Source organism: Malaclemys terrapin, chromosome 1, assembly GCF_027887155.1.
Source record: "Malaclemys terrapin pileata isolate rMalTer1 chromosome 1, rMalTer1.hap1, whole genome shotgun sequence".
Lineage (NCBI taxonomy): Eukaryota > Metazoa > Chordata > Testudines > Emydidae > Malaclemys > Malaclemys terrapin.
The window spans coordinates 167711297-167738641 of record NC_071505.1 but is presented as its reverse complement, the minus strand read 5'-3'; the positions used below and the strand labels follow the sequence as shown (position 1 = coordinate 167738641).

The 27345-nt window shown below is 46.9% G+C and overlaps 1 protein-coding gene and 1 long non-coding RNA gene across 11 annotated transcripts in view; one reads left to right on the top strand and one right to left on the bottom strand.

Annotated features, from left to right (window-relative positions):
* Nucleotides 1-24324, bottom strand: part of ILDR2 (immunoglobulin like domain containing receptor 2) — a 51562-nt gene extending 27238 nt beyond the window's left edge. For 7 of the 8 annotated variants that reach the window (XM_054046495.1, XM_054046500.1, XM_054046507.1 and 4 more), the window contains exons 1-3: nt 24238-24324; nt 6363-6695; nt 4896-5015 (exon numbers count right to left, since the gene is read on the bottom strand). In XM_054046495.1, the coding sequence (XP_053902470.1) occupies nt 4896-5015; nt 6363-6695; nt 24238-24283 (499 nt within the window). In that variant the 5' untranslated portion in view covers nt 24284-24324. Of the gene's footprint in view, nt 1-4895; nt 5016-6362; nt 6696-23194; nt 23244-24237 lie in introns of those variants that run through there. The other variant, XM_054046522.1, reaches the window with a different exon arrangement.
* On the top strand, nt 15145-27095 carry LOC128847186 (uncharacterized). Of its 3 annotated transcripts, XR_008446866.1 has the most exons (3): nt 15145-15291; nt 20959-21063; nt 24305-27095. It is a non-coding gene; the product is annotated as an uncharacterized LOC128847186 (long non-coding RNA). The 3 variants fall into 3 exon arrangements; XR_008446870.1 differs by lacking the exon at nt 20959-21063; XR_008446871.1 differs by lacking the exons at nt 15145-15291; nt 20959-21063 and adding an exon at nt 24014-24221.
* The last annotated feature ends 250 nt before the right edge of the window (nt 27096-27345 follow it).

Sequence of the window (27345 nt, the reverse complement as noted above, 5' to 3'; positions counted from 1 at the left end):
CTGAGCTCCTGAGGTTGCTAATGAAGCCCTTGGTTGGGCAAAGTTTGGGACCCTCTGCCCTTAACTATGTAAATAACACTGTATTTTTGCTCCCTCCCAAATCTTCCACATGTTGTTATTGATGTCAAATTATCTTGCCAAGCAGCATCCTCCCTTTAACCTGCATAATTCCTATGCTTCTGAGGTTCAAATCTGAAAAATGTTTCCTATTTCCTCTTAAGCACTCATTGGTCTCCTCTCTTATTCTGCCCTCCCCAATTTCCATTTTCATTGATTGATATGATAAAGAGGTAGAACTCCTGCTCCCCTCACAACCTCCAACCAACATTTTAAAAGATGCAGTGACCCCCAAAATAAGCAATGTACACTGTATTTTAAAAGGACATGTCAATAGGGAGTTGACACTGTGCATGATGGGAAACTTAAACTCTCTCAGACATCATCCCTTTACTGTTTCAGCTGCTCCCAATAGGGAGTCAGCCTTTCATCTGATAAGCAAACAGCAAACAAAAATGTCTCATTGAGCATCCCCTAGGATTGCAGAAGTTCTCAAACCTACATTTATATTCAGTCTGTCCTTGCAATTCACTAATAAGAGAAGTGGGATGGAATCAGAATATCCCAGGAAGTTCCAGAATATTAAAAAATGATATTTCTTTATTGCTGGCTGCCTATCTCCTGCATCAAAGGGCACTGTCTTGCTTTCAGTCATCACCACATTGAGAGAGAGAGAGAGAGAGAGAGAGAGGCAGGAAAAAGAATAAGAAGTGTTGGAAGGACAAGGAGACAGGGAGAAGGGAAGGTAATTGGGATGTCACTGATACTCATAACTAATGGGCTTGATCATTCTGTCTGATGACCAACACCCAGGAGAGGAAGCGAATGTAAGCTGCTCCAACCAGCCTATGAAGCAGAGCAAAGTACACCCAGAACAAGACTGCTCTCATGCTCTTGGAGAACCCATTGAAGTGCACTCTCCTGATGTGCAAGAGCCGCAAACAGTCAAAGTGCAACGACAGAAAACGAGCTGCCTGAGCTGCAGGTTCCCTCCCAGTAAAAGCACAAAGGACTAGGGCAGTGTGATGGGATGTATCAACTCCGCACTGGTGAGCTGAGGGTTAAGCAGCTAGTCTGGACACAGGAAGTCAGGCCCCCTGGCCTTTTGTGGGCATGCTCCCAGTGACAGGAGCATTCAAAAGGGAGCAGCTCAGCCCAGTCTGGGCTGACCAAGGAGGAGAGCAGTTGGATGCAGTAGCATTCTGCCAAAAAGCTGCCAGGACTGGGCCTCCTAGCCAAGCCACGGAAGCCCATTGACCGCAGGAACTGAGGACAACGACTTGCTGCCAACAGGGGAAGGAGCCCCAGAGATGAACCTGGGAGAAAGCCACTGACGGAGGTTCAGGAAACAGTGGTAGGAAATGACCCAGGGAGCACATAATAATACCAGACCCTAGGCCATATATATGGCCTATGGCTTTGAAAGACACTGGGTCAGAACCCAGTGGACTAGGGTGGGCCAAGGTTCCGCTACCCGCCCTTGGGAATTATAGCCACTAGGCAGAGGAGCTCTTGACTCTCACTGTGGGACACTACTGCCAGCCTGGGGCACACAGGCATCCCCCGACAGCCAGTACAGCAGGACAAGGCTCTCTTCTCCATATAATCTTTTATACACCGGTCCCAAGATTTGAAACAACATCCATTTATTTAGGCTTCTCCTGTCTCCATGGTAGCACATTGCTTCACCATGGTATCTGAGAAGTAGTGCAACCAAGTGGATAGACCACTGGACTTGGGCTCAGGAGACTGGTTTTTATTCTAGACTCTGCCACAGTCCTGCTGTGTGACCTTGGGCAAGTCACTTCCCTTCTCTGTGCCTCAGTTTCCTCATTTGTAAAATGGGACTAATGATACTGACCTTCTTGTCAAAGTGCTTTGAGAGCTACTGATGAAAAGTGCTATATCAGAGCTAGATATTCTTAATTATATTATTATTATTTATTATGATACTGAGATTTGGTGGCCAGCTAGGTGCCTTTGGGGTGTGAGGATGAGGCACAGTTAAATAGCCCATTACCCCGTAGCAATATCCGTGTTGGCATCACATAATAAGACCCGTGGCTAGTATCTGACAGAGATGGCCCTAAACTGAAAAGTGTGGATCCAGACCTGGATTTAGAGCAAACCAAAGTTCAGAGGGGTTCAGGCTTGTGTCAAGTACATGGTGCACGATAGTGCCATGGGACTGGACGTGGATGTGCCAGTGGTTAATGCTGATTTCCCTTGTCCAAGGGCCCACTGTCCACCTCCTGTCTGTAGATGGGCTTTGGCAGTGCATTAAAATACATCACTGTGCTTATCTTCCATATTGGTTGAGTGGTTTTCCTCCAGCACTATCACTTGCTGCACTGTTCTCCTCTGTTCAGATGCCATCTAAGTACTCCTCTGACCTAGCAGGCCAACATATATGTTCCAGTGTGTGCATGTACAGCCTCTACACAAGTTATCTATCCATGTGTTTTAACATGACCTTCACCACAGCAGCAATATATCAATATATAACATACAACATTAAGGAAGGTAATATTTCTCCAGAGGGACTATGCCCTCATCACCTGCCACTTCTCTGATTTCAGGTTTTAACTTCTGATTTCTAGGGGATTAATTTAAGGCAAACTATGGCTCACACTTTAAGAGAAAAAAGTTGGTTTTGGCTAATGTTTAAAATATTGTTTTCCTTGATTATACTGATATAAACCCCCATGATTATACTGATATAAACCCCCATGTGGACATTCTTATTAAGGTACAAGAGTGGCTATGCTGGAGTTTACTAAACCGGGGGAAGGGATAGGACAGTACTGGGCTAGAGAGGCCCCACCCCTCAGCAGCTGTAGGGCATGCTCCAGGTGGACGGATAGTTTAAAAGGACATGGGTGGGCCAGAGAAAGGAGATACAGGCGATATCAGGAAGTGAGGCTGATGCCTGGAGCTATGAGAAGAATGGCTCCGGCACTGTTAAGGCCACTCTGGAAGCAGTGATCCAGATCCCCCTTCTCTTTGGGAGTTGAAAACTCACAAGAGACAGTGAAGAACTGGGCAATATTCCATTGGCAGACTAAGCAGAAGTGACCTGTGGGGAGTATATCTGGACATGGATCAAACAGTGGTCTGGACACTGTAATGCCCTCTTGAGTCAGGACCTGGTGGAGTGGATGGGCTGGGTCTCCTTACCTGGCTCCTCTGCACCTCTCAGATGACAAAACCCTAAGGGGAGTGGAAGGGACATTCTGGAGAGAGATTGAGACCTGCCACATATGACCCAACTGGGGCTAACGTGGCCACTCACACATAGGTGCCGACTCTGTGGGTGCTCCGGGGCTCCGGGGCTGGAGCACCCATGGGGAAAAATTAGCGGGTGCTCCGTACCCACCGGCAGCCAAGCTCCCCTTCCTCGCCTACTTCTCCCCAGCGTGACGTGTTCACGCTCCTCCCCCTCCCTCCCAGCGCTTCCTCCCCCCCCCCGCCGCCTAACAGCTGTTTGGCAGCACTTAGGACTTTCCGGGAGGGAGGGGGAGGAGTGGGGACACCGCGCGCTCAGGGGAGGAGGCAGAGAAGAGGCAGGGCAGGGGCGGGGACTTGGGGGAGGAGGGTGGAATGGGGGCAGGAAGGTGGCAGGGCTGGGGTTGGAAAAGTCAGGGTGGGGCGGGGACTTTAGGGAAGGGGTGGAATGGGGGTGGGGCGGTGCAGGGGTGGGAAGAAGCGGGGCAGGGTTGGGGCCAGGAGCAAGAGGGGTCAAGGACCCACCGGGCAGACGGGAAGTCAGCGCCTATGCACTCACATGTTCCTGGAATACCGGACATTCTGGCGCTTCTGGGAATGGTGTGGGTCCACCCTTGCTTGTGTGACCTTGTACACATGGTGTGTGAGAGGTCACACTGCACAGGGGATGCCATTTTCAAGAGCACCCTATGCTGCTGCAGGCGGAATGGCATGCACTTCAAAATAGAGTCCCCTGTCCAATACCAGACAAAAACAGCTCCGGTATTGTCCCAGTACTGAACAGGGGACAAACCAGCCAAAAAGAGGACTGTCCAGTATAAAACCAGACGAGTGGCCTTCCTAGCTGGGGCCTGCTGTAGAACGATCAGGCCAGAAAGAACCACAGAGCCACTGCCTGATCACTAGGCTGGCTGGCTATCAGACTGACAAGCTACAGGGCCTTTTCCCAGTTTAGTTTATGTTGCTTTGGAAGCAGTTTCAGTTAAACCAGAAAAGGCCATTCTTATTCCAGAATAAGTGTGTCCACAAGAGGAAGTGTACCAAGTATAACTATAGAAGTTGAGCTATAGTGATATAATTATATCGGCATAACTGGAAAAATTTCCCATATAGACAAGCCCTTATAGCAAAAACTGGTGCCCTCTCAATTCTTTTTCAGGGATGAGCCTCCAGACAATCTGGGAGAACGTTAGGGGCTGCCTGCCCCCATTACAGATCTCAATGCAGCAAAACCCAGTGCATTTGGGATCTATTTAGTGTATATTTTTAAAAGACACAATTTCAGATTTTTTATTTGCTGGCACTTTATCACTTTAAATCTTAAATAGGGGGCTAGATTCTCCACTGCCCTGCCCCTTAGGTAGCCACCTGCCCATGTGCCAAGTGAGGCTATGTGGATGTGAAACATTCCTGTTCTGGTTTGGCAGTGTTTGATACCCACTTTCCCCAGACACAAATCACCACCCAAGGTGGGGGGCAGGGGAGAATCAGACCCAGGAAATGTAATATATGTATGTACTACCCTCACAATATACTGCATAAACATACTCAGAGGGAGACAAAGCATGAGAGCTTTCCACTGGGGAAGAAGCAAATTGTGAAACATGGCTCACCCAGAACCAGCAGCTCCACTGACTCCTCATTCTTGCCCTCCAAGTCGTCAGGGGTGATGATGAGACAGTAATAGAGCCCACTGTCTCCCCACATCAGCTTCCCAATATGGAGGTCTGCATCTGAAAAACAAAAAATGCAGAGGGTGGGGCCATCCCCCAGCCCCTTCAAGAAGTGAAGGGTTGAAAACACAGGCTCCAACTCCAAGTGCAACCCCCTGGGAGCTGTCACTGACGGGAGTAGATTTTTGTTCCCTGGTGGTTTACGGGGATTACATCCCTAGCTAGTGCTGTGTGACAGGTCAAGCCTCTAGGAACCGATCCAGCTCCCCATTAATTCCAGAGGGAGGTGGGATTGGACCCTAAGAGAGTAACAAAAGCCCATTACTCTGAAAACAGATGTAGCTCGGTAAGCTGTGGTGTTGAATGGGGAATTGGAGAAACACAGGCAAGGCCCACAAAGAGATTGCAAGGCAGAGGATGGAGCCCTTGGACAAACCACTAACTCCCCTTCCTTTTGCCCTCCCTACTGGCAATGGCCCAGTGTCTTGACAGTACTCCTGCTGGGCAAACGGGGTTTAAATGCTACTTCCTCTGGAACACATCAACCATCTCCCAAAGGCATCACTAGAAAACAAAGGAAAATATTCCCTCCCCTCCAAGAGGTGAGTGTGTTTCCGCCACACCAGGAAGCAAGGGGCTAGTAATCCCTATCAGCTAGCTGGCTTGTTGAATTAGAGAGGATGACATGTATTAAGGAGTCCTAGTCTCATATGGCCTCTTCCCGCAAAAGACTGAGGGAAGTCTCAGCTCCCCCCAGTTGACTTCACACAGCTTAAATCTCTTCCTTTTCTCCCTCCTGAAGTGGGAATGGGTTAGGTCCCTATTGGAGTAGGTGATGAAGCCCAGAGTTGAATAAACATGAGATGCAGAATTACTCCTTCATGTTGGCAGGACAGGAGGAGAGGAGGTCTGTTCAAAAGGATAGGAAGAGTTGTGAGCGGGAAAGCCCAGCCATGGAGACTGCACTCCCTATTCTCTACCAATTCTCTATCACAGGAGAAGCTGGCACCTCCAAGTCAGCATTTGGGCCCATCGGTGGGAGCAGTGTGGAGAATCCCAGAACTAAATGAACATGAAAACAGAACACCCCTGTTGACCCAGGAGAGAGTAACCCCTCAGTCAGGATTGGAGCCCCTTTGTGGAGCAGGTTAAAAGTCCAGGAGGAATGAGTTTAAACTCCCCTCTATGGGTCAGATTTAGTTGGTAGAGTCCATTGTCTAAGAATAAACTTGTACCATTGGGTCCTGGTACATGACTGGGGGTCCCTCGGCACTAGGATTATGCAAAAAATAATAATTAATACCCCTGCCCCAGGTGGAGTTAACTAAACAATTTCCAACAGCCTTCAGTATTCATAATTGCCAAGGAATGATTCTAAACAATACTAAAGCAGCTAGGGGGCATTACCATGGACAATGGTGACATCTCTTTCCTTATAGAAGTCCCCTATTGTGACCGCGGATCCCTGCTTGGAGGCTACGACACGGACCGTCCTTCTGCTGTCCACGCAGTCCAGGTAGGGATCCCACTCCAGGTTCCTTTTGCTCACCGCTTGTATCCCTGAGGTGGCCAGACCCAAAGCTTCTCCCATGCGGTCTTGGCAGTAGGATTTAAACCTCCATTGCACCACAGCCGGCTGCGTGGAGGAAGTAGAAAAGTGGCAGCGAAGCAGGGCAGGCTGAAACAGCATAGCAACCTTCTTCTTTTCAGGCACCGTGACCTGCAGTCCCTCAGCAAGTGCTACAAAACAAAAACATTGGTGTCATCCCCCAGCGTGATACGGACAATATGCTCTGGGCACAGATGGGATTAGATGTTTTACAATGGTGTCATTCTCACATAGACTTATAATGACCATCAGATTTTAGGTACTGGGGTGGAATTTCCCTCAAGGTATGTTAACAAGGATATTTGGGGAGTAGGAATAAGACCCCCCAGAGTTTGGCTCAAGGGTCAAATGTAACATCTTTGGAGAGGAACCACATTTTTGTTCTGTATTTGTACACTGCCTAGTACAATGGGGTCCTCGCCCACAACTGGGGTCCCTAGGCACTACAGCTTATACAAATAATAACAACGGCCGCATTGGGATGAGAACAGAACTGGACAACTGCCTTTATTATTTTAGGTGAACTTAAAAGCAGTTTCTGTCCACCCATTGAGGAAGATCCAAGTACGAGAGAACAATAGGATTATGTGAGTTTAGTTTTAATAGTAAAAAAGAAAGTGGATGAGAGGGGAGGGCATATTAGGCACTTCTAAAGGACTAGGCACTTTATGGATAAGTATACTCCATGCACTAAAGATATTCAGTAAGTGGGCCAGATTCTGATCTCACTCGTATCAGTGCAAATCCAGAGTAACTCCATTGATTTCAATGGAATTACCCAAATTTAACTCCAGCATAATTCAAGGCAGAATCTGGCTCCTTGTAATGTGCATTAACACAGTCCCACACCCATATTGAGACACAATAGGTATGAATCCAGATCACACAACTCTTGTGGCAACTGGAGTGCAGTCTGGACACTAAGCAAATTCTCTCTATGTGAGAGGAGCAAAGGATAGTGGCCAGAATTCTTAGGCTTTTGCATTTCATGGAAATTTGCATTTCATGCATTTAATTTCATTCGATTTATCTGCCAGCTGACAGGAGAGCTGTGTCCCCGCCTGACCTATTGGACCTCACAGCAGACACATGGGAGTGAATTACATGTGTGACTGCTGATGCACCCTTCTTGTTTGGTAGTTTAAAACAGTGGTCCCCAACCTTTTCGTCTGGCGGGCACCAGACGATGAGCCACAGAGGACCGTCGCAGCGGATGAACAGCCACCAAAATGCCGCCGACAAGCGGCAACGTCAATAGGCGTCACCACTGAAATGCCGCATCATCCAGAGGCGTTGCTGCCGAAATGCCGCCAAAAATCGCTGCTTGTCGGCGGCATTTCGGCGGATGCTCGTCCGCCGGCCAGTACGCCGGCACACTTAGATGCCCCAGCGGGTGCCGCGTTGGGGACCCCTGGTTTAAAGTGAGAATGGCAGAAGGGGAGGGGCTGGGGGCTAGCCTCCCGCAATGACTGGTTCACCTGCCGCCCATGATTGTGGGGGGAAAGGAGGCAAAGGGAGGAGAAACATTGGGATGAACACAGGAAGTGTAAGGGTGAGTAGGAGGAAATGAGATCTAAGGTACAGAATGGTTAAATGTAGCTGGAAGGTAGTCTTTAGTGACCCCAATTAAGGTATGTTTAGCAGTGTGAAGAGAGTAGAAACCAGACTGTAAGAAATTAAGGAGAGATATGGAGAAGAATTAAGTCAGCAAGGGTACTTAAAGATCTTGGAGGTGGGAGCTAAGGTAGTAGTTATAGACTGAAATTAGAATGAAGGAAGGTTTCTTTAAAATGGAGAAACAAGAGTGTGCTTGAAGGGAGAGGACAATGAAGCAGAGGAAAGACCAATTAAAGATAAAGGAGAGTCAGCCAGGACATAGTAGGTGTGAAGGTATGCGGCCACAGGAGGCGGTTTGAAAGATTAGAAGCAGAAAATAAGCAGAGATCTCAGAATTTGGAGCAGAAGCAGAGGGATTGGGGAATGGAGAGTCTTGGACTAATGTTGTGACTTTTCTTTTTGAAGAAGTTAGCAAGGCACAGTGTACAGAACCAATTCAATCACTGGATTGTGAAGAGATTGCAACAAAGAAGCCTATTAATGCCAGTTTTGAGGGATAGAGATACTTGTCTACTAGGAGCTGGGACTGAGACCCACAATTTATTTCACTTGGACACCAAAACCCATGAGATCTGGTAACAAATATCAACTACTTCTGCTTTGGGCTGGATTTGAACTGGTCAACTACTGAGTAAAGGCACCATTTCCCATTCTCAATACCTTCCCTCATCCCAGCAGGGCCGGCTCCAGGGTTTTTTCCGCCCCAAGCAGTCACCGCCCCCCCCCCCCCCCCCAAAAACAAACAAACAAACAAACAAACAAAAAAGCCGCGATCGCGATCTGTGGCACTTCGGCAGGAGATCCTTCGCTCCGAGCTGGAGTGAGGGACCCACTGCTGAATTGCCGCCGAAGAGCCGGACGTGCCGCCCCTCTCTGGTGTGGCCGCCCCAAGCACCTGCTTGGTAAGCTGGTGCCTGGAGCCGGCCCTGCATCCCAGTGCTCTGTAACAAAACTGCCGTGGGAAGTAATATGCATGACTCCACACTATCTGCACCCAGCACAGTGTGTGAAATTAGCTGACCAGATGACCCATCATGTTGCTGCAGCTCAGCTGATAAAACAGTGACTCTGCAGACATGGTGGATATTTAAATCTTTCCCCTGTGAACTAAGTATTTGCTTAGCAAACACAATTACTTTCAGTGAATTCTACAGGATAAAGTCCCTTCCCTGCATAGCCCACTTTCCTGTTAATGAGATTAAGGGCTTGGGCAAGCCAGGGACTGCTTTAATAAATGATTAGCAGAGCTTTAGCAAACTCTTATCTGACCAACCACCCGCATGCCCTTCTGGAGGTCCACATAGGGGAAAACAGAGTGGGAATGTGTGGGACAATACAGTATAGGGGTTCTGTTTCCATCAGACAGTGTATGGGAAGCATATGATGAGCAACTTGGCATCTTCCATGCAACATCCCAACTCTTCTCTTATCCACTTGCTTTTTGATATTCTTTAATATTAAGTGTCCAGGGATGCCCTAACACACACACACACACACACACACACAGAGAGAGAGAGAGAGAGAGTAACTGGGAATTATAAACCTGTTATTTCTTCTGCTAAAAAATCTGAATCTGTTAACTCATTATGCTGCTTCTGCTTCAGCAGTAGCCATCAAAAAAAAGATATCTGATTGCTAGGTTCCATTAAAACACAGTGAAAATATGATGGTGACTTCATATAAATGAATGGTGCAGCAATAATCTAGATGCAGCTACCAGTTTAAGATTCCTCACCTGCAAGAAATGTGGCTGAACTTGAAAGAATCATGAGGACAGAAAGGACGTTATGTGTATATGAGGGTGAAGCACAGAAACCTGGGATGTTTAGAGAGAAGAGCAACAAGAAACATGATGGAGGTTTTAAAAATGATGAAAGGTTTAGTCATGAGCGACTGTGTGTGTCCCCTTCATCTAGTTTAATACAACTAAGACTAGAGAGGGACTGAATTTTTCTATGTTTGGGGCTTGCAATACTGTATAGTATTCCTCTTTTCCTGCTGATTCTTTTCTAAGCTCCCTCTAGGGTTCTAAATTATGTACTGCATTTACTCACTCCTGTACTATGCAATCTGCATTAGACACAAGTATTGACCAGTAAATTTAGTAGTGATTAAAGAAAATTTACAGGAAATGATTACATAATGTAAAGGTAATCTGGGGCACTTACATTTGCAAGCAATGAGTGAATCAAATACATCAGTAGAATTCAAGAGGGTCCTGGCTGCGTCCGTTTAGCAGTCATTTATTGTAAGAGAGGAGCTTAGTCCAAACTGAATAAAGAATAAAATGAACTTTATTCTTAAGGTCACCAGATGATCGTGCACAGAGGTCTGTCTAGGTACTTATAGGGCCCACACCACCAATTGTCTGATCTAGTATGGCTAATGCTATAAAACCATAGAACCAGATTCCTTGGTTTTACATAACTTTGTGCATATGAGAGAAAGATGATTATGTATGTATGAAATCAGGAGTCCTTGGACTCTGAACTACATGGCTTAGGAAAATCTCTGTAAAAATTTAAATCAGGAGGCCCAGGAACCTGAGTTTTGAGAGAAGGAAAGTGGAGTAGATGAAAGTTTACGATGATTAACAGATGGTTCAGGCAATGGTGCTATAAGGAGGGCTATGGGATGTTCGACCACTGGGTGGCATTCACAGACACAGGGCTGTTTCTCATGGGATGGACTCTGCTTGAGTGGAGGGAAACAGACTTCTGGGAGGTTAGCACAACTGATTAAAAGAGCTTTAAACTAGTAATTTGGGGGAGACGCTCAAGTAATCTCCATGCCTGATTCTAATATTGAACAGGAGGAAAATCAATTAAGAGAGGATACAACAATGGAGAAAAGAACAACAGAGGATAGGGGATTGGACATCAAGAGGAAAGATAGTGACAATACCACTGACCGCAATTGTCAGGTAGGTGACACTGGTAGTAAAATGACTGTACCTGGGCAAGGAATCTGAGTGAAGCCAAGCAGAAACTGCTAAGATAACTGCACACCAATGCAAGAAGCCTGGATAACAAAATGGAGGAACTGGAAGTCATAGGGATAATAGAAACATGGTGGAACAGTAGGCATAACTGCAATACAGGTATTGAAGTGTATGTGTGTTTAGGAAAGATAGAAATAAAGCCAACAGTGGTGAAGTAGCCTTGTATATTAATGACAAGGTAGATCATACAGAAATTAGAAGTGATGGAATCTGTTTGGGTCAAAACCACTTTGGGGAAGAAAGAAAACAGATGCTCCACTAGGATAGTCCTTGGGGTCTGCTACAAATCCCAAGGATCTGATCTGGATATAGATAGAAATCTCTTTAATATTTTTAATGAAATAAATACTACTGGGGATTGTGTGATTATGGGAGACTTTAATTTCCCAGTACGATTGGAAGACAACTGCTACTAATAATGGTAAGGCCCCGGTATTCCTGTATGTTAAAACCGTTAGATTTCTTCACCAAACCAACAAAAGGTGATGTCATTTTAGATTTGGTGTTGATAAGTAGCGAGGACCTCACAGAAGAACTGGTCGTAGAGGACAGCCTTGGTTTGAGTGATCATGAGTTAATTCAGTTTAAACTAAATGGAAGGATAAACAGAAGTAAGTCTGCAACTAGGGTCCTTGATTTCAAAGGGCAAACTTTACAAAATTAAGGGAATGAATTAGGGAAGTGGACTGGACTGAAGAATTTAAGGATCAGAATGCTAAGGAGGCAGAGGCTTGCAAGGTTTTAGAACAGCGGTCGGCAACGTTTGGCACGCGGCTTGCTAGGGTAAGCACCCTAGCGGGCTGGGCCAGTTTATTTACCTGCTGACGCGGCAGGTTCGGCCGATCGCGGCCCCCACTGGCCGCAGTTCGCCGTCCTGGACCAATGGGGGCGGCGGGAAGTGGCGCGGGCCGAGAGATGTGCTGGCCGCAGCTTCCCGCCTCCCCCATTGGCCTGGGACGGCGAACCGCGGCCAGTGGGGGCCGCGATTGGCCGAACCTGCCGCGTCAGCAGGTAAATAAACTGGCCTGGCCCGCTAGGGTGCTTACCCTGGTGAGCCGCGTGCCGAACGTTGCCGACCCCTGTTTTAGAACAAATTTTGAAAGAGAATGGTTAAGGACATAGAGGTAAACGTTAATTGGGATCATATACAATATGGTGTTACAAAAGGCAAATAGTGCCAGACAACCTGAGCTCTTTCTTTGAGAAGATAACCTGAATTTTAATAAAGCATTTGATACAGCTCCACACTGGAAATATTAGCTACATTGGAGAAGATGTAGATGAATATGAGAATCAAAAGGTGGTTAAGGAACTGGTTGAAGGGGAGACTACAATGGGTCATGCCGAAAGGTGAACTGTCAGGCTGAAGGGAGGTTACTAGTGGAGTTCCTCAAAGATTGGTCTTGGGACCAATTTTATTTAACATTGTCATTGCTGACCTTGGCACAAAAAATGGAAGTGTGCAAATAAAATTTGCAGATAGCAGAAAGTTGGGAGGTATTGCCAACACGAGAAGGAACAGAATATCATGCAAGAAGATTTGAACAACCTTGAAAACTCGAGTAATAGAAATGGGATGAAATTTAATAGTGCAAAGTGCAAGATCGTGCACTTAGGGACCAACCACAAGAATTTCTGCTATAAGTAGAGGACGATTCATTTTGAAGCGACAGATGATGAGAAAGACCTTGGTGTACTGGTTGATCACAAAATAACTCTGAGCTGTGAAAAAGGCTAATGTAAGCCTAAAATGCATTAGGGTGTATTTCCAGTAGAAACAGAGGAGCATTATTACCATTATTCAAGGCACTGATAAGACCTCATCTGGAATAATGTTTAAGGAAGATGAATTCAAACTGGAACTGGTACAGAGAAGAGCTACTAGGATGTTCAGAGGAATGGAAAACCTACCTTATGAGGGGAGACTTAAGGAGCTTGGCTTATTTAGCCTAACAGAACGAAGGCTGAGGGGAGATATAATTGCTCTCTACAAATACATCAGAGGGATAAACACCAGGGAGGAAGAGGAATTATTTAAGTTAAGAGCCAATGTTGGCACAAGAACAAATGGCTATAAACTGGCCATTAATAAGTTTATTTCTGAAATTAGATAAGAGTTTCTAATCATCAGAGGAGTGAAGTTCTAGAACAGCCTTGCAAGGAGAGCAGTGGGGATAAAAAACTTAACTGGTTTCAAGACTGAGCTTGATAGGTTAATGGAGGGGATATTATAATGAGATTACTTACAATGGCATATGGCCTGCAACTGCTATTAGCAAATATCTTCAATGGCCGAAGATGGGACACTAGATGGGAAGGGCTGTGAGTTACTACAGAGAATTTTTTTCCAGGTATCTGGCTGGTGGGTCTCACCCACACGTTCAGGGTCAAACTGCGGCCATATTTGAGTTAGGAAGAATTTTTCCCCAAGTCAGATTGACAAAGACCCTGGGTTTTTTTTCACCTTCCTCTGCAGCCTGGGGCATGGGTCACCTACTGGTTTGTACTAGTGTAAATGGTGAACTCTCTGTAACTTGACGTCTTTAAATCATGATTTGAGGCCTTCAGTAACTCAGCCAGAGGCTAGGTGTGTGTTACATGAGTGGGTGGGTGAGTTTCTGTGGCCTGCAATGTGCAGGAGATCAGACTAGATGAGCACAATGGTCCCTTCTGGCCTTAAAATTCTATGAGTAAAGAAGATGAGAGCCAGTGAGTACATAACTAAAGGGATTTGGAATGTTATATAGAGACTTTCACCTCTTGATTGCTGGTTTGAATCCAGTCCAATTAAGTACCTTCCAAAAGTCATTACTATCTGATTGATGGCTGGTAAGAGACTGGAAAGGAAAATTGAGTAGGCCTAAACTCTGGTCAAGAAAACTGTGTACGTGCTAAAGTCTGGTCAGGCTGTGTGTACGTGGTCAAAGGGCAGCAGGAGAAAGAAAAAAAAATTACAAGTGTCACAATTGCAACAGCAAATTTTAAGAAATATAAGCTTCAAAAAAACAACCTGTGAGTAACAGGAAAAGCTTGTTTCCTAATAAAGAAAAAGTATTAATGACGAAGTGTGCTTGACTAAATGTGGTTTTAATCTATATAAGCTTCTGTGTTCCTGTATTAGGGCAGAGCAGCTAGATTGTAAAGGAGCCTCAGGCCGTTCTGATCCAAACACAATGTGTGGTAATTTTTCCACAACAGTGACTTATGGGAAATGAACTGTGGCCTCAGTCCTCTCCCCAGTGGACTGGTGTTGTCAACCTTGTTAGTTGGCAAGAGACCAAAGTTTGAATAGGCCTTAGAGACTGAACAATACTTTTAGCTCTAGAGGTGACCCTCTAGGCCAGATCTGAGGTACATTGGTGGAGTAGTGTGGGGAAGCATGTATTGCTGCTGTACCTATTCCATGGACAAAGCGAGAGCCACAGCCAAATCACCACTAAACTCACAGGACAAAGAAGGAAAGGTGGGCAGAAGAAGGCACAAACTGTGTAAATCATGAGTCCCAGGCCATGGAACCCCACTATGAAAACATTCGGCCTAGAATCTAATCTGGATTCTTCAACCTAACAAATGGCAGTAGACACTGGCCTTTCCTTGACTTTCCCCATTCACTTCGATGTGGCTCCATAGATACTCCATGCTCCTGACTTCACTGGAGGGTTGCACTGCAGAACGAGCTTGAACAATCCCTGCAATGCTCAGGATTATCCCAGACCTTTTACAAGAGTCAGGGATCCAGGGGTCACCCTCTCATCAATAATCTACCCACCTCATTAAACTCTCCGAATCATGTGACATTCACTCCTGACAACTTCACACTGCTGCCCCTTTGTTATATTCCTCAAACCCATGGGTATATGTTCAAGTAAAATATTAATACAGGTCTACTCACGGGATCAAATACTACCCATCCCATTACTGACTGAAAGTCACTACCATCTTATAGTAGTTTCATGGCATCTGCTATGTGGTCTCAGCTCACGATCACAGTAGGGTTCCCAACAGTCCCTTATTACAACGGATGTCCTTTATTTTTCATCTCTGTGCAGCAAGATTGGGAGTTTTTGAGTGCTGCAAAAAGCAACAAGAAATACCCTTGGTGAATGTAGGTGAGTGGTGCTTATTATTATTAATAATTATAATAATAATAATTAATGGTGATGAAAATAATGATAACAATATTGGGAAGAGGGGGGGGTGAGGGTGCTAAGAAAACAGTCCCTTGTTTTTGAAATACAATATTGGCAACCCTACATCACAGAAACCACTTTCGGAATTGCCAATAAATGTTAGTCCCAACCAGGAGCCTGAGAACTGAATAGGCCATCCATGACTGCTATTCTGACGGAGCACTTGAGTACACTAGTATTTTCCACCAGTGCTAGCACCACTCACGTGCAACCCGTTGGGTATAATAGGTAAGAAATGCACACAGGTCAGTACCGAGCTGCACCTAGCTCATGCTTGGCACAGCTGAGTGGGGGAAGGCAAAGCTGGCTAGAGTGCTGTTCTAACTTACAGCAGCTAGAGCAGTTCCCTTGGGGCCAATCCAGCACTGCCCCCATCCAGCCCTAGCACACCCACCCAGCTGGGATTGGAGAAGCAGAGAGAGTAAAGCCAGCTAATGGTGGCTTTATACCATCCAAGGATTCCTCCATGTTAGGGGAATCCTCCACTGTCCTTGTAGGGTAACATTAAGGGATAGCAATGCAGTGATCTTACAGGGAGCTGAAGATCAAGTACTTAGGCCTGGTCTACACTACGACTTTAATTCGGATTTATCAGCTTTAATTCGAATTAACCCTGTAACCGTCCACACAACGATGCCATTTAATTCGATGTAAAGGGCCCTTTAAATCGATTTCTGTACTCCACCCCAACGAGCAGAGTAGCGCCAAAATCGATTTTAGCAATTCGAATTAGGGTTAGTGTGGCCGCAATTCGATGGTATTGGCCTCCGGGAGCTATCCCACAGTGCATCATTGTGACCGCTCTGGACAGCAATCCGAACTCGGATGCACTGGCCAGGTAGACAGGAAAAGCCCCGCGAACATTTGAACTTCATTTCCTGTTTGCCCAGCGTGGAGAGCACAGGTGACCACAGATACCTCATCAGCACAGGTAACCATGCAGGCTGATAATCGAAAAAGAGCACCAGCATGGACCGTGAGGGAGGTACTGGATCTGATCGCTGTATGGGGAGAGGATTCAGTGCTTGCAGAACTTCGTTCTAAAAGACGAAATGCAAAAACTTTTGAAAAAATTTCCAAGGGCATGATGGAGAGAGGCCACAATAGGGACTCTGAGCAGTGCCGCGTGAAGGTCAAGGAGCTCAGACAAGCCTATCAAAAAACAAAGGAGGCAAACGGTCGCTCCGGGTCAGAGCCGCGGACATGCCACTACTACGCCGAGCTGCATGCAATTCTAGGGGGGGCTGCCACCACTACCCCACCTTTGTTCGTGGATTCTGGGTCGGGGATAGTCTCGACGCCTGAGGATTCTGCCGATGGGGTAGAGGAGGAGGAGGAGGAGGATGAGCTTGCAGAGAGCACACAGCACTCCATTCTCCCCAACAGCCAGGATCTTTTTATCACCCTGACTGAAGTACCCTCCCAAGCCTCCCAAGCCAGTACCCAAGACTCTGACCCCATGGAAGGGACCTCAGGTGAGTTTACCTTTTAAAATATAAAACTTGTTTTAAAAGCAAACGGTTTTTAATGATTACTTTGCCTGACTTTGCATTCGCGGTCAGTTCAGCTACTGGAAAAGTCTGTAGCTACTGGAAAAGTCTGTTAACGTGTCTGGGGATGGAGCGGAAATCCTCCAGGGACATCTCCATGAAGCTCTCCTGGAGGTACTCCGAAAGCCTTGCCAGAAGGTTTCTGGGCAGTGCATCCTTATTCCCTCCTCCATGGTAGGACACTTGACCACGCCATGCTTGCAGCAAGTAATCTGGTATCATTGCCTGACAAAGCCTGGCAGCGTATGGTCCCGGTGTTTGCTGGCATTCAAGCAACATCCGTTCTTTATCTTGTTGTGTAATCCTCAGGAGAGTGATATCACTCCTGGTAACCTGGTTGAAATACGGGAACTTAATTAAGGGGACAGAGGTGGCCGTTCCTACTGGGCTGTTTGCCTGTGGCGGAAAATAAATCCTTCCCTGCAGTTAGCCAAGCGCAGATGGGAAATTGGCCCTGAAGTTTTCCGCGTTTGGCTAGCAGGGATCTTCCCTGTTACCAGCCACGCGGTGGGGGGAGGGTACCGTGATCATCCCAGAGAATTCATGGCGAGGGGGGGGGTCGGCGGCGGGGGGGGGGTAGTTTGGTGCCTGCAGGGATCTTCCCTGATACCAGCCATGCGGTGGGGGGAGGGGTACCGTGATCATCCCAGAGAATTCATGGCGAGGGGGGGGGTCGGCGGCGGGGGGGGGTAGTTTGGTGCCTGCAGGGATCTTCCCTGATACCAGCCATGCGGTGGGGGGAGGGGTACCGTGATCATCCCAGAGAATTCATGGCGGGGGGGGGGGGGGTTAGTTTGTTTTCTGGTGCTGCTGAATGTTAACAGAAAAACCGCAGCACTCTACTTGCCTGAAGGGGCCCAGACAAGTCCCCCCACACTGCCCCCCCCCCAACTGGCTGAGATTGGCCAGGCTTCTGCAGCACTCTACAGGCTATGCTTGGTATGTGGGAAAGGAGGGTGCAGAAGCTGTAAAACAATGGCTTACCATGGCCGCATGCAAGCCGAATTCTGTTGCCCAGACCTGTGATCTCTAGCAGCAAAGCCACAAGCACTCAGCATTAAGAGGCAAAATGCGACCTTGCACAGAAATCACATGTGCTATGTAATGTGAACAGTGTTGGTCACCGTGAAAGAGTATAAGCATTGTTCTGCAAAATGTAGCTTTTAAAACAATTCTCTCTTTTTTCCCCTCCCTACAGCAGCTGCAAATTCCTCAAGCCTCCCTCCTCCATCCCGAAGGTTATCACAGATAAGGCGTCGTAAGAAGAAGACGCGGGAGGACATGTTTTCTGAAATTATGCAATCCAGCAGGAGTGACAGAGCTCATCTGAATGAGTGGAAGGAAACAGTTTCAAAGTATAGGAAAGAAGTCAGTGAACGTGAGGAGAGGAGGGACCAACGTGAGGAGAGGAGGGACCAACGTGAGGAGAGGAGAGACGATCGAGATGAGAGATGGCGGCAGGAAGACCAGAGGATGAAGGATGCAACGCTGGGGCTGCTCCGGCGTCTGGTGGAGGTTCAGGAACGGCTGCTGGAAAACAGACTGCCGCTTCAGCCCCTGTTCCACCCTCCCCCCTCCCCATGTTCCGTATCCTCCTCACCCAGACGTGTAAGAACGCGGGGGGGGAGGCTCCGTACACCTTCCCATTCCACCCCAGTAGACAGCCCAAGCAAAAGGCTGTCATTTTTTTAACCTTTTCTTTGTGGCTTTTTCCTTCCCAGCAATCCTCCTCCCAAATACCACCCGGGTTCCCTCCCTCTTTTTCTAATCTATTAATAAAGAATAAATGATTTTTAAATGATAGTGACTTTATTTGGTTTGAAAGAAAGCTGGGGGAAGGGGCAGGGTGGGTTCCTTACAGAAAATCAGTCAGTAAAGGGGGAGGGTTTTCATGAAGGAGAAACAAACAGATATTTCACACGGTAGCCTGGCCAGCCATGAAACTGGTTTTCAAAGCTTCTCTGATGCACAGCGCTTCATGGTGTGATCTTCTAATCGCCCTGGTGTCTGGCTGCGCGTAATCAGCAGCCAGGCGATTTGCCTCAGCCTCCCACCCCGCCATAAAGGTCTCCCCCTTACTTTCACAGAGATTGTGGAGCACACAGCAAGCAGAAATAACAATGGGGAGATTTCTTTGGCTGAGGTCAGAGCGAGTCAATAATGAACGCCAGCGACCTTTTAAACGGCCAAATGCACATTCTACCACCATTCTGCACTTGTTTAGCCTGTAGTTAAACAGCTCCTGACTCCTGTCCAGGCTGCCTGTGTATGGCTTCATAAGCCATGGCATTAAGGGGTAGGCTGGGTCCCCAAGAATAACTATGGGCATTTCAACATCCCCAACGGTTATTTTCTGGTCCGGAAAGTAAGTCCCTTGCTGCAGCCCTTTAAACAGAGTAGTGTTCCTGAAGACGCGAGCGTCATGAACCCTTCCCGCCCAGCCCGCGTTGATGTTGGTGAAACGTCCCTTGTGATCCACAAGTGCTTGCAGCACCATTGAAAAGTACCCCTTGCGGTTTATGTACTCGGTGGCTTGGTGCTCCGGTGCCAAGATAGGGATATGGGTTCCGTCTATTGCCCCACCACAGTTAGGGAATCCCATTGCAGCAAAACCATCCACTATAGCCTGCACATTTCCCAGAGTCACTAACTTTCGTAGCAGCACCTGAGTGATTGCTTTGGCTACTTGCATCACAGCAGCCCCCACCGTAGATTTGCCCACTCCAAATTGATTCCCGACTGACCGGTAGCTGTCTGGCGTTGCAAGCTTCCACAGGGCTATCGCCACGCGCTTCTCAACTGTGAGGGCTGCTCTCATCTTGGTATTCTGGCGTTTCAGGGCAGGAGACAGCAAGTCACAAAGTTCCATGAAAGTGCCCTTACGCATGCGAAAGTTCCGCAGCCACTGGGAATCGTCCCAGACCTGCAACACTATGCGGTCCCACCAGTCTGTGCTTGTTTCCCTTGCCCAGAATCGGCGTTCCATGGATAGAATCTGCCCCATTAACAACATGATCTCCAAAGCACCGGGGCCTGTGGTTTCACTGAATTCTGTGTCCGTGTCCGTGTCCATGTCCTCATCATGCTTATCGCTGCGCTGCCGCCGCCGCTGCCTCCTCGCCTCGTTTTTCTGGTCCTGGCTGAGCATAAACTCCACGAGAACGCGCGAGGTGTTTGCAATATTCATGAGTGCTGTCTTGACCTCAGCGGGCTCCATGCTTGCCGTGGTATGGAGTCTGCAGTGTTCACCCACCCAGGAAAAAAGGCGCGAAAATGGTTGTCTGCCGTCCGTTGCTTTCATGCAGGGAGGGAGGGAGGGAGGAAGTGAGGCTGTACCCAGAACCACCTGCGACGATGTTTTTTGTCCCATCAGGCACTGGGATCTTAACCCACAATCCCAATGGGCGCAGGAGACTGCGGGAACTATGGGATAGCTATGGAATTGCTACCCACAGTGCAACGGTGCAGAAATCGACGCTAGCCCCGGTACTTGGACGCACACCACCGAATTACTGTGCTAGTGTGGCCGCACTCATTTCGACTTTATACAACCTGTTTCTCAAATCCGAATTATCTAAATTCGGATTAATCCCGTAGTGTAGACATACCCTTAGTTTGGACGCTCTCCTAGACATAGTCCCTTTGCTCTGTTGCTGCCCATGTCGTGCCTGTTCTATAGATAAACGGAGGACCTCAGTCTCAAAGGCTGCACCTTTCACCAGCACCAAATTCACTTAAAATAATAAAAGAAACAAATCTGACTGCAGGATGCTAACTCCATAACCCAGTGACAGCCAGCAGGTTTACAGTACCTGGGCCAAACTTGCTAATGAGCTCAAAGGTGTTCAACAAATTGTACCTGTCCTTCCAGAATGTGGGGAGAATATCCTCACTACCACCTTCAGGCAAAGAATAAACAAGAAACAACCCTTTATTCTTTCAATGCTGTCACTAAAACACCAGCTGTCAGGCACTTGGGGCAGGAAAAAAACAACCAAACCCACTGGAATTGACACAGGATTTTTTGAAATTGCAGTAAGAAATCACAATGCACAGAACCAAACAAAAGATAAATGCAGGGGCCGAAAATGAAAGGCAGACAAAGGACAGAGAGGAATTAGCTGCTGGGAGGAAAGGAACTGTGAGTACTGATTTGAAATTTCTCAGCCCACCTAAAGGAAGGAGGTGGGGAGTAGAGGGGGCGAGAATCTGTTTCTCTCTTATGTTTGTCTCTCTGCATCCTCTCTGTCTCACCCGCTCTTTCTTTTGCCCTTCCCTCTCCTTCCCCCACTCCCACTCTCTTTTTCCAGAGAATGAATTTGCTGATTTGGCTGAATTGGAATTCCTTACCTTGATACAGACCTTTAATTCCTCTGCTTGGCCAGTGGGGAGAACTAAAGCCTGCATCCGTGTTTGTCAATCAGTCTCTCCCCCCCACACACACTCTCACACACATCCCTTTGCTTTCTCCCCACTGAGAGGAGACTCACAGGACCTGCACAAGCACTGGGAGACAGTGGATGGAGGGCAGGAGGGAAGAAAGCTGATATTAAACTTATTCACAGAGTCCAGCTCAGCAACAAAGGATGCCCTCAATTCATCAGCGCACCAGCAACTGCTAACCTGTTGCCTGTTTTAAGGCCTTTATCTACTGTCAGTCAGCGCCAATCAGTAACATCCTAAAAATCAAGCACCAGACAAGCTTGGAAGGCCGTCTTACTACAGTAGTAACTCTTGTTCCATACCAGTCTCACTTGCTCCAAACTGCAGTCAGTGCCCTTTAAAAGCTCCTTTAAAAAAGGGAACTTTGTCAATTGCCCAGTGTTAGATCACTGGGAATGTCCTGATCTGGAGCTCCTTGAGAAGGAAGAAATATCAGCCAACTCTTATGGTAGCAGCTGGAATATCCTGATCTGCAGGTCCTTTAGAAAGGGGAAATCTATTCCATGGTGTTAGCCAGCAGATCATGCCCAAATAGGAAGCTCTTTTAGAAGGGAGGAAATTTAATACCTTGTTGTTAACTACCAGGCCGGGGCTCCTTTAGACAGGCATGGGGGGGGGCAGATATCAGTACCCCACTGTAAGCAGGCAGGCACTAGTGTAGTGGTAATTTTGGAAATGCAAGAGCTCTAAACCCACATATTGAAATGTTAAACTACGGCACCAGCTGAGAGGAGGAGGTGGAGGATTGGAAGCTGCCTAAGCCCCAACTGATGCAATGGAGACGTGGTAGGGAGCTGTAGGAAGCACTGGCACTGAAGTGACTCAGAATGAAAAAGGAGGGGGAAGGGAGGGAAGGTGGGTGGGTGAGGGAGAGAGAGGTGCTGTAAGGAGAGGCTGATTTTGCTGTCTGAATCCTGAATCTGGGTAGGAGTGGGAAGTCTGAGGGCCCTTTCATGGGAAAACTTCGGAAAACCAAATACCACCTAGAAGCATTTTAAATTAAAAAAATGTGACTCCTTTCTCTCTGACCTCATTTTCTTTTCTTTCTTTTTACTTCAGTTTCCCTGATTAGGTCAGGCAACAGTGGCCTTTCCCTACTACTCCTGCAGTTGCCTTTGCCTGCATTGGCTCCTTGAGAGGCAGCACCTCCTACCTGTGACTGACAAGGGGCTGCTATTCCTCCATGGCTTGTTATGTGACTATTCGGTTAGACTCATCCTGCTGTTTCTCCCTTCTCCTTTCCTTCCCTAACTTGCCTTTGCTCCTAGCCCCATTTTCAGTCTGTTCTTTGTTGTCTCTTTCTCCCCTTGCCCATTCTGCCCCTTCTCGAGCCCCACTCCCCCTTTGCTCTCAGGTTCTGTTTCCCATTGGCTCTATGTAGGCTAGACTATGCCAACTAAGTACTGCCCTGAAGAGGACAAGCAAGAGCCACCCATCCCACATGAAGTTGGGAGAGGGCTTGTGCAGTCATAGTCCCTCCCCAGTTCATAAGGGAAGCATGCAGGCTGCCCTGTCTTTGGGTGCTCCCTACAGCAGGCCTGGGTGCTCCCTACAGCAGGCTCCCTGCGTGAGCCAATGAGACTGGTGTGTGTGCTGCCAGGAGCGCCGGAAGGGAGCAGTTCCTACAATTGTTCCTGGCCCTAGCGTGGGCGTGTCCACTGGGGAGCAAAGGCTCCCTGTGCTATCCCTCTGGCACAGCAGCCAAGGACAATCTGTTCCTCTGAGTTCACACTGTCTCCTCCCCAAAGCCCAATACCTCCCTTTCATACTCCCACACACCAACCCACTGAAGCAATCCTCCGCCACCAAACACCCCAATTCCTGCTCACCCCAGTTAACAGTCATCCATAGTGGCACCGTCGTCAGCATCCTAGGACAGAAGCGCCTAAGCGTCGCTCTGGTCCCAGCCACACACATCAGACCCAAAGTTATCACACAGGGAACGTCAGAGGGAATTTCTCAATCTAACACTCTCTGATAGGGAGCAATCTCCCTCTGAGTCTCTCAGCTCAAAGTGAGGTGGGGAGAGGGATGCAGCAAAAGCAATACCAACCTGAGAGGAGGGTGATGCCACCCTGGGAGGAAGAAGGAAGTTGGGAGCAACGGATGTCCCCTAGTCAGGAGGAAGCAGAAAGAGAGCAATACCTCCCTGGCCCACTCACCTGGAAGGCAGAGAGCTGCCACCCTGACCCATTAGCTATGCACCATTTCAGTGTTAGGACCACAGTCTAACCCTTAAGCCCCAAATCTCTGTGACCACTATCTTTTGGGGGCATGCAGTGAGGCTTTCAGGATATCAGAAGCCTTCTCCCCATAGATATTGCTGATCACTCTCACCTCTATCTGTCCTCCTGTAGGCCCCCAAGGGACTTCTCAAACCTTGGATTTTGGCCAAAGAATACAAACCACTGCAAAAATATCAGAGAGGACTCCCCCAGGTTTCTCCTTCCTCCCAGTGGGAGGTGATCACCCCAGTTCTCCTGAATCGTTCTCCAACACCCTACACCCAAAGCCCAGCTGCATTCGAATTTCATGTTGAAGTTGGGAGGGAGAAGGCTGCGGGTGGGAGGGAATGTGTAAAAGAGAGAACGCTGGCAGGGAGCAGCATTGACTGTGACCTAACAATGCATTCCTGCCTCTAACTTCCATGACCCTGATAAACAACACACCAGACTTTGCTAACTGAGACAAACACACATTCACCCTGCATTTCTCTGCATGTCTCTTACTCACATCATCACCAGATGTAATCCTCCCCCCACCACTGCTCCGCGTCGCCAAGGACTTTCACACACAGGCTCCAGGAAAAGACACAAGCGGCACCCCATGGAATCCAAAAAGTTATTCATCTTTGTGGTAGGCAAACCCTTACCTGTTACCCACAGCAGAACGATCCATCCTACCAAGAATCCATCCATCGTCCTTGTCTTTCCATGCAGGAAAGAAAGACAGACGGGGAGGAAAAAAACTGGAACCACAAAGAAAAATAAAGAGCCCTCCTGGTATGAATCAACTGGCACCTAAGTATTCCCTTCACCGTTATCTGCGGGGCTCAGCAGCCACCCAGTGTGTGAATCGTAGAGACTTCTGAATGGAAGCTACCACTGTGTTGGGGACGAAAGGAAAGGTACTTTTAGGTCCCAGGTTTCCACTCCCCCAGTGGCCTCCAGATCAATCTCAGATGAGATTGGAAACCTCTACTTAGCAAGCTATATTTCCACAGACTGAGCCCAAACAGCAGGAAAGCTCTTTTTTTTCTTTTTGCTCCACTCCTCCTCCTTTTACCCCCCCGTACTGCAGGCTGCTGTGGTAACTGGAGTTTCTAAATCACATGGCTGTCCATTGAAGCTGTCCAGGAGCAAAAAAGAGTTCATCGCTGAGCAATCCAGTGTCTAATGGCAGGGAGCGAGACAGAGAAGAGCAAGCTGAGGAGAGAGGCTGTGTGTATGTGCGACAAACTAGATCTAAGGTGCAGAGAATGCATGCATGAAAATAGAACTGCGGTGCATAGAATGCATGTGTATATAACAGGAATCATGGAGCACTGTGCCTGCCTACACACTATGGAGGGGCACAGCATTGTGTATATATGAACAGAGCTAGAACAGAGGAGCATGCAAACAGCATTGTGTTTATGACTAGAACTGAGGAGTGCACACACACAGTGTTGTATGGTGTGTATGTGTGTAATTGAAATGTACTAACTTCCAAACTTAAGTAGACCCTAAAATAAATAAAATTCAGTAACATGCCAGCTGCACATCATTAAGAAAGCTCTTGTTTTATTCAACTATCTTCCTGTACACAGAGACAGATGTAAGTTGGCTGCCACCAATTGAAGGTAGATTTTTAAGGTAGACTCTGGTTTGATTTGCAAAAAAGGTCTGCAAACAATCAAGCACATTTAATGTGTGTGTGCAATTGCTGCAATTCAGCATCATGTGCAACGGGCCTACTATGCACCCAACTGGCTGCTTATATGCTTAATCGTGTTACATTCACAGTTGTGATAATTGTGCACACAAAATTAAATGTGCTTGCATTTGCTACGTGCACAACTTTGAAAATCTGCCCATTAAATTGCACACCTTATGCTATACCAAGCCACACAAAATACCAACCCTACACATATTTCTCCCCTTAATTAACGAAATTTATAAACTAGAAAATAAGTGTAGATTACTGTACTAAAATCCTCTAAATTCTGACCCAAAACATGGTGGGGTGACTAACAACTATAATTTCAAGTATCAGAGGGGTAGCCGTGTTAGTCTGTATCCACAAAAACAACCAGGAGTCCGGTGGCACCTTAAAGGCTAACAGATTTGAAGAAGTGCATCTGAAGAAGTGGGTTTTTTAACCCACAAAAGCTTCTGCCCAAATAAATCTGTTAGTCTTTAAGGTGCCACCAAACTATAATTTCAGATGATCGGGATGCCTTCTAGCTCTCACTGCATGATATCTGGGTTGTGGGGTTCTGGGTTTTCATTACAACATGATATAGTATAGAAAAAGACTTCTGAGTGGAATCATTACTGGCATGGAAGCAGAAGCTGACAGAAGATCATTTACTAACATTGAAGATGAAAGTGGCTCTGAAATAGAAGAGTTATAGCAAAAAAAAAAAGTGCCCCATTCACACGTTTAGTACCTAAGGCTCTTGAACTTTCTGTGACAGCTGAAGAGGGTGGTATAGTCAGTGGGGCCATTTATATGTTTGAAGTTAAGCGTGGCTTAAGTGCTTTGCTGCATCAGTGCTCAGCACCTTGCAGTTTACAGACTACTGTTTGCAGCTGAGTCAGCACAGTTTCAATTTGCACTTTGCTGACATTTGGAAGTTTTTCTTCATAATCATAAGGGCTAGATTTTTTTTATTACGACTTTGAGTCTGTAGATGCTGATGAACCACATCGGAGACGGGAGTGGCCTTCAACTTTGTCCTCTTCTGGATCTTCAGATATAAAATATTCTGATTTTCCTATGCCACATCAGGTCCAAAACTTGGGACATACTGGACTGTACACTGTACTATAGGCAGAGTGCATTGTAATGCCAATAGTTAGGATTGCATTAGCATTTCCATTCTAAAGGGTATTTTCCAATTGCCTATAAACTCCACCTACGTTTGCCTTTCAGAGTGAAATGTTCTACCTTTGTTCTTAGCAAGAGGGCCCTTTTAAAAAAAATAGTTTGAACAAAAATAGTTCAGTCAGTTTTCAGTATGAAAAAAATACACATTTGCCATGATGAAAAATGACATCAGGAATCAAAATACTCAAAAACCAGTGGGAGAACACTTTAACCTGTCTGGTCATTCAGTGACAGACCTGCGGGTGGCTATATTACAACAGAAAAACTTCAAAAACAGACTCCAAAGAGAGACTGCAGAGCTAGAATTGATATGCAAACTAGACACAATCAACTCCGGTTTGAATAAGGACTGGGAATGGCTGAGCCATTACAAACATTGAATCTATCTCCCCTTGTAAGTATTCTCACACTTCTTATCAAACTGTCTGTACTTGGCTAGCTTGATTATCACTTCAAAAGTTTTTTTTCTCTTAATTAATTGGCCTCTCAGAGTTGGTAAGACAACTCCCACCTGTTTATGCTCTCTGTATGTGTGTATATATATCTCCTCAATATATGTTCCATTCTATATGCATCTGATGAAGTGGGCTGTAGTCCACGAATGCTTATGCTCTAATAAATTTGTTAGTCTCTAAGGTGCCACAAGTACTCCTGTTCTTCTTTTTGCGGATACAGACTAACACGGCTGTTACTCTGAAAAATGTTTTGTAACATTTATTTGAACAGCTCTAGTGCCTCAGTTAAGGTGGTAGGAATGTGAAATTAGGCTGGGAGATAATCTCTAGGCAGCAGGTGTGTCTTTTGATGGTCCATTAGAAATCCATTTAGAGTTAGTCGAATTATAGGGATTTTAAAAATGTATTTTGCACGTGTATGCTTGTTTTTATCC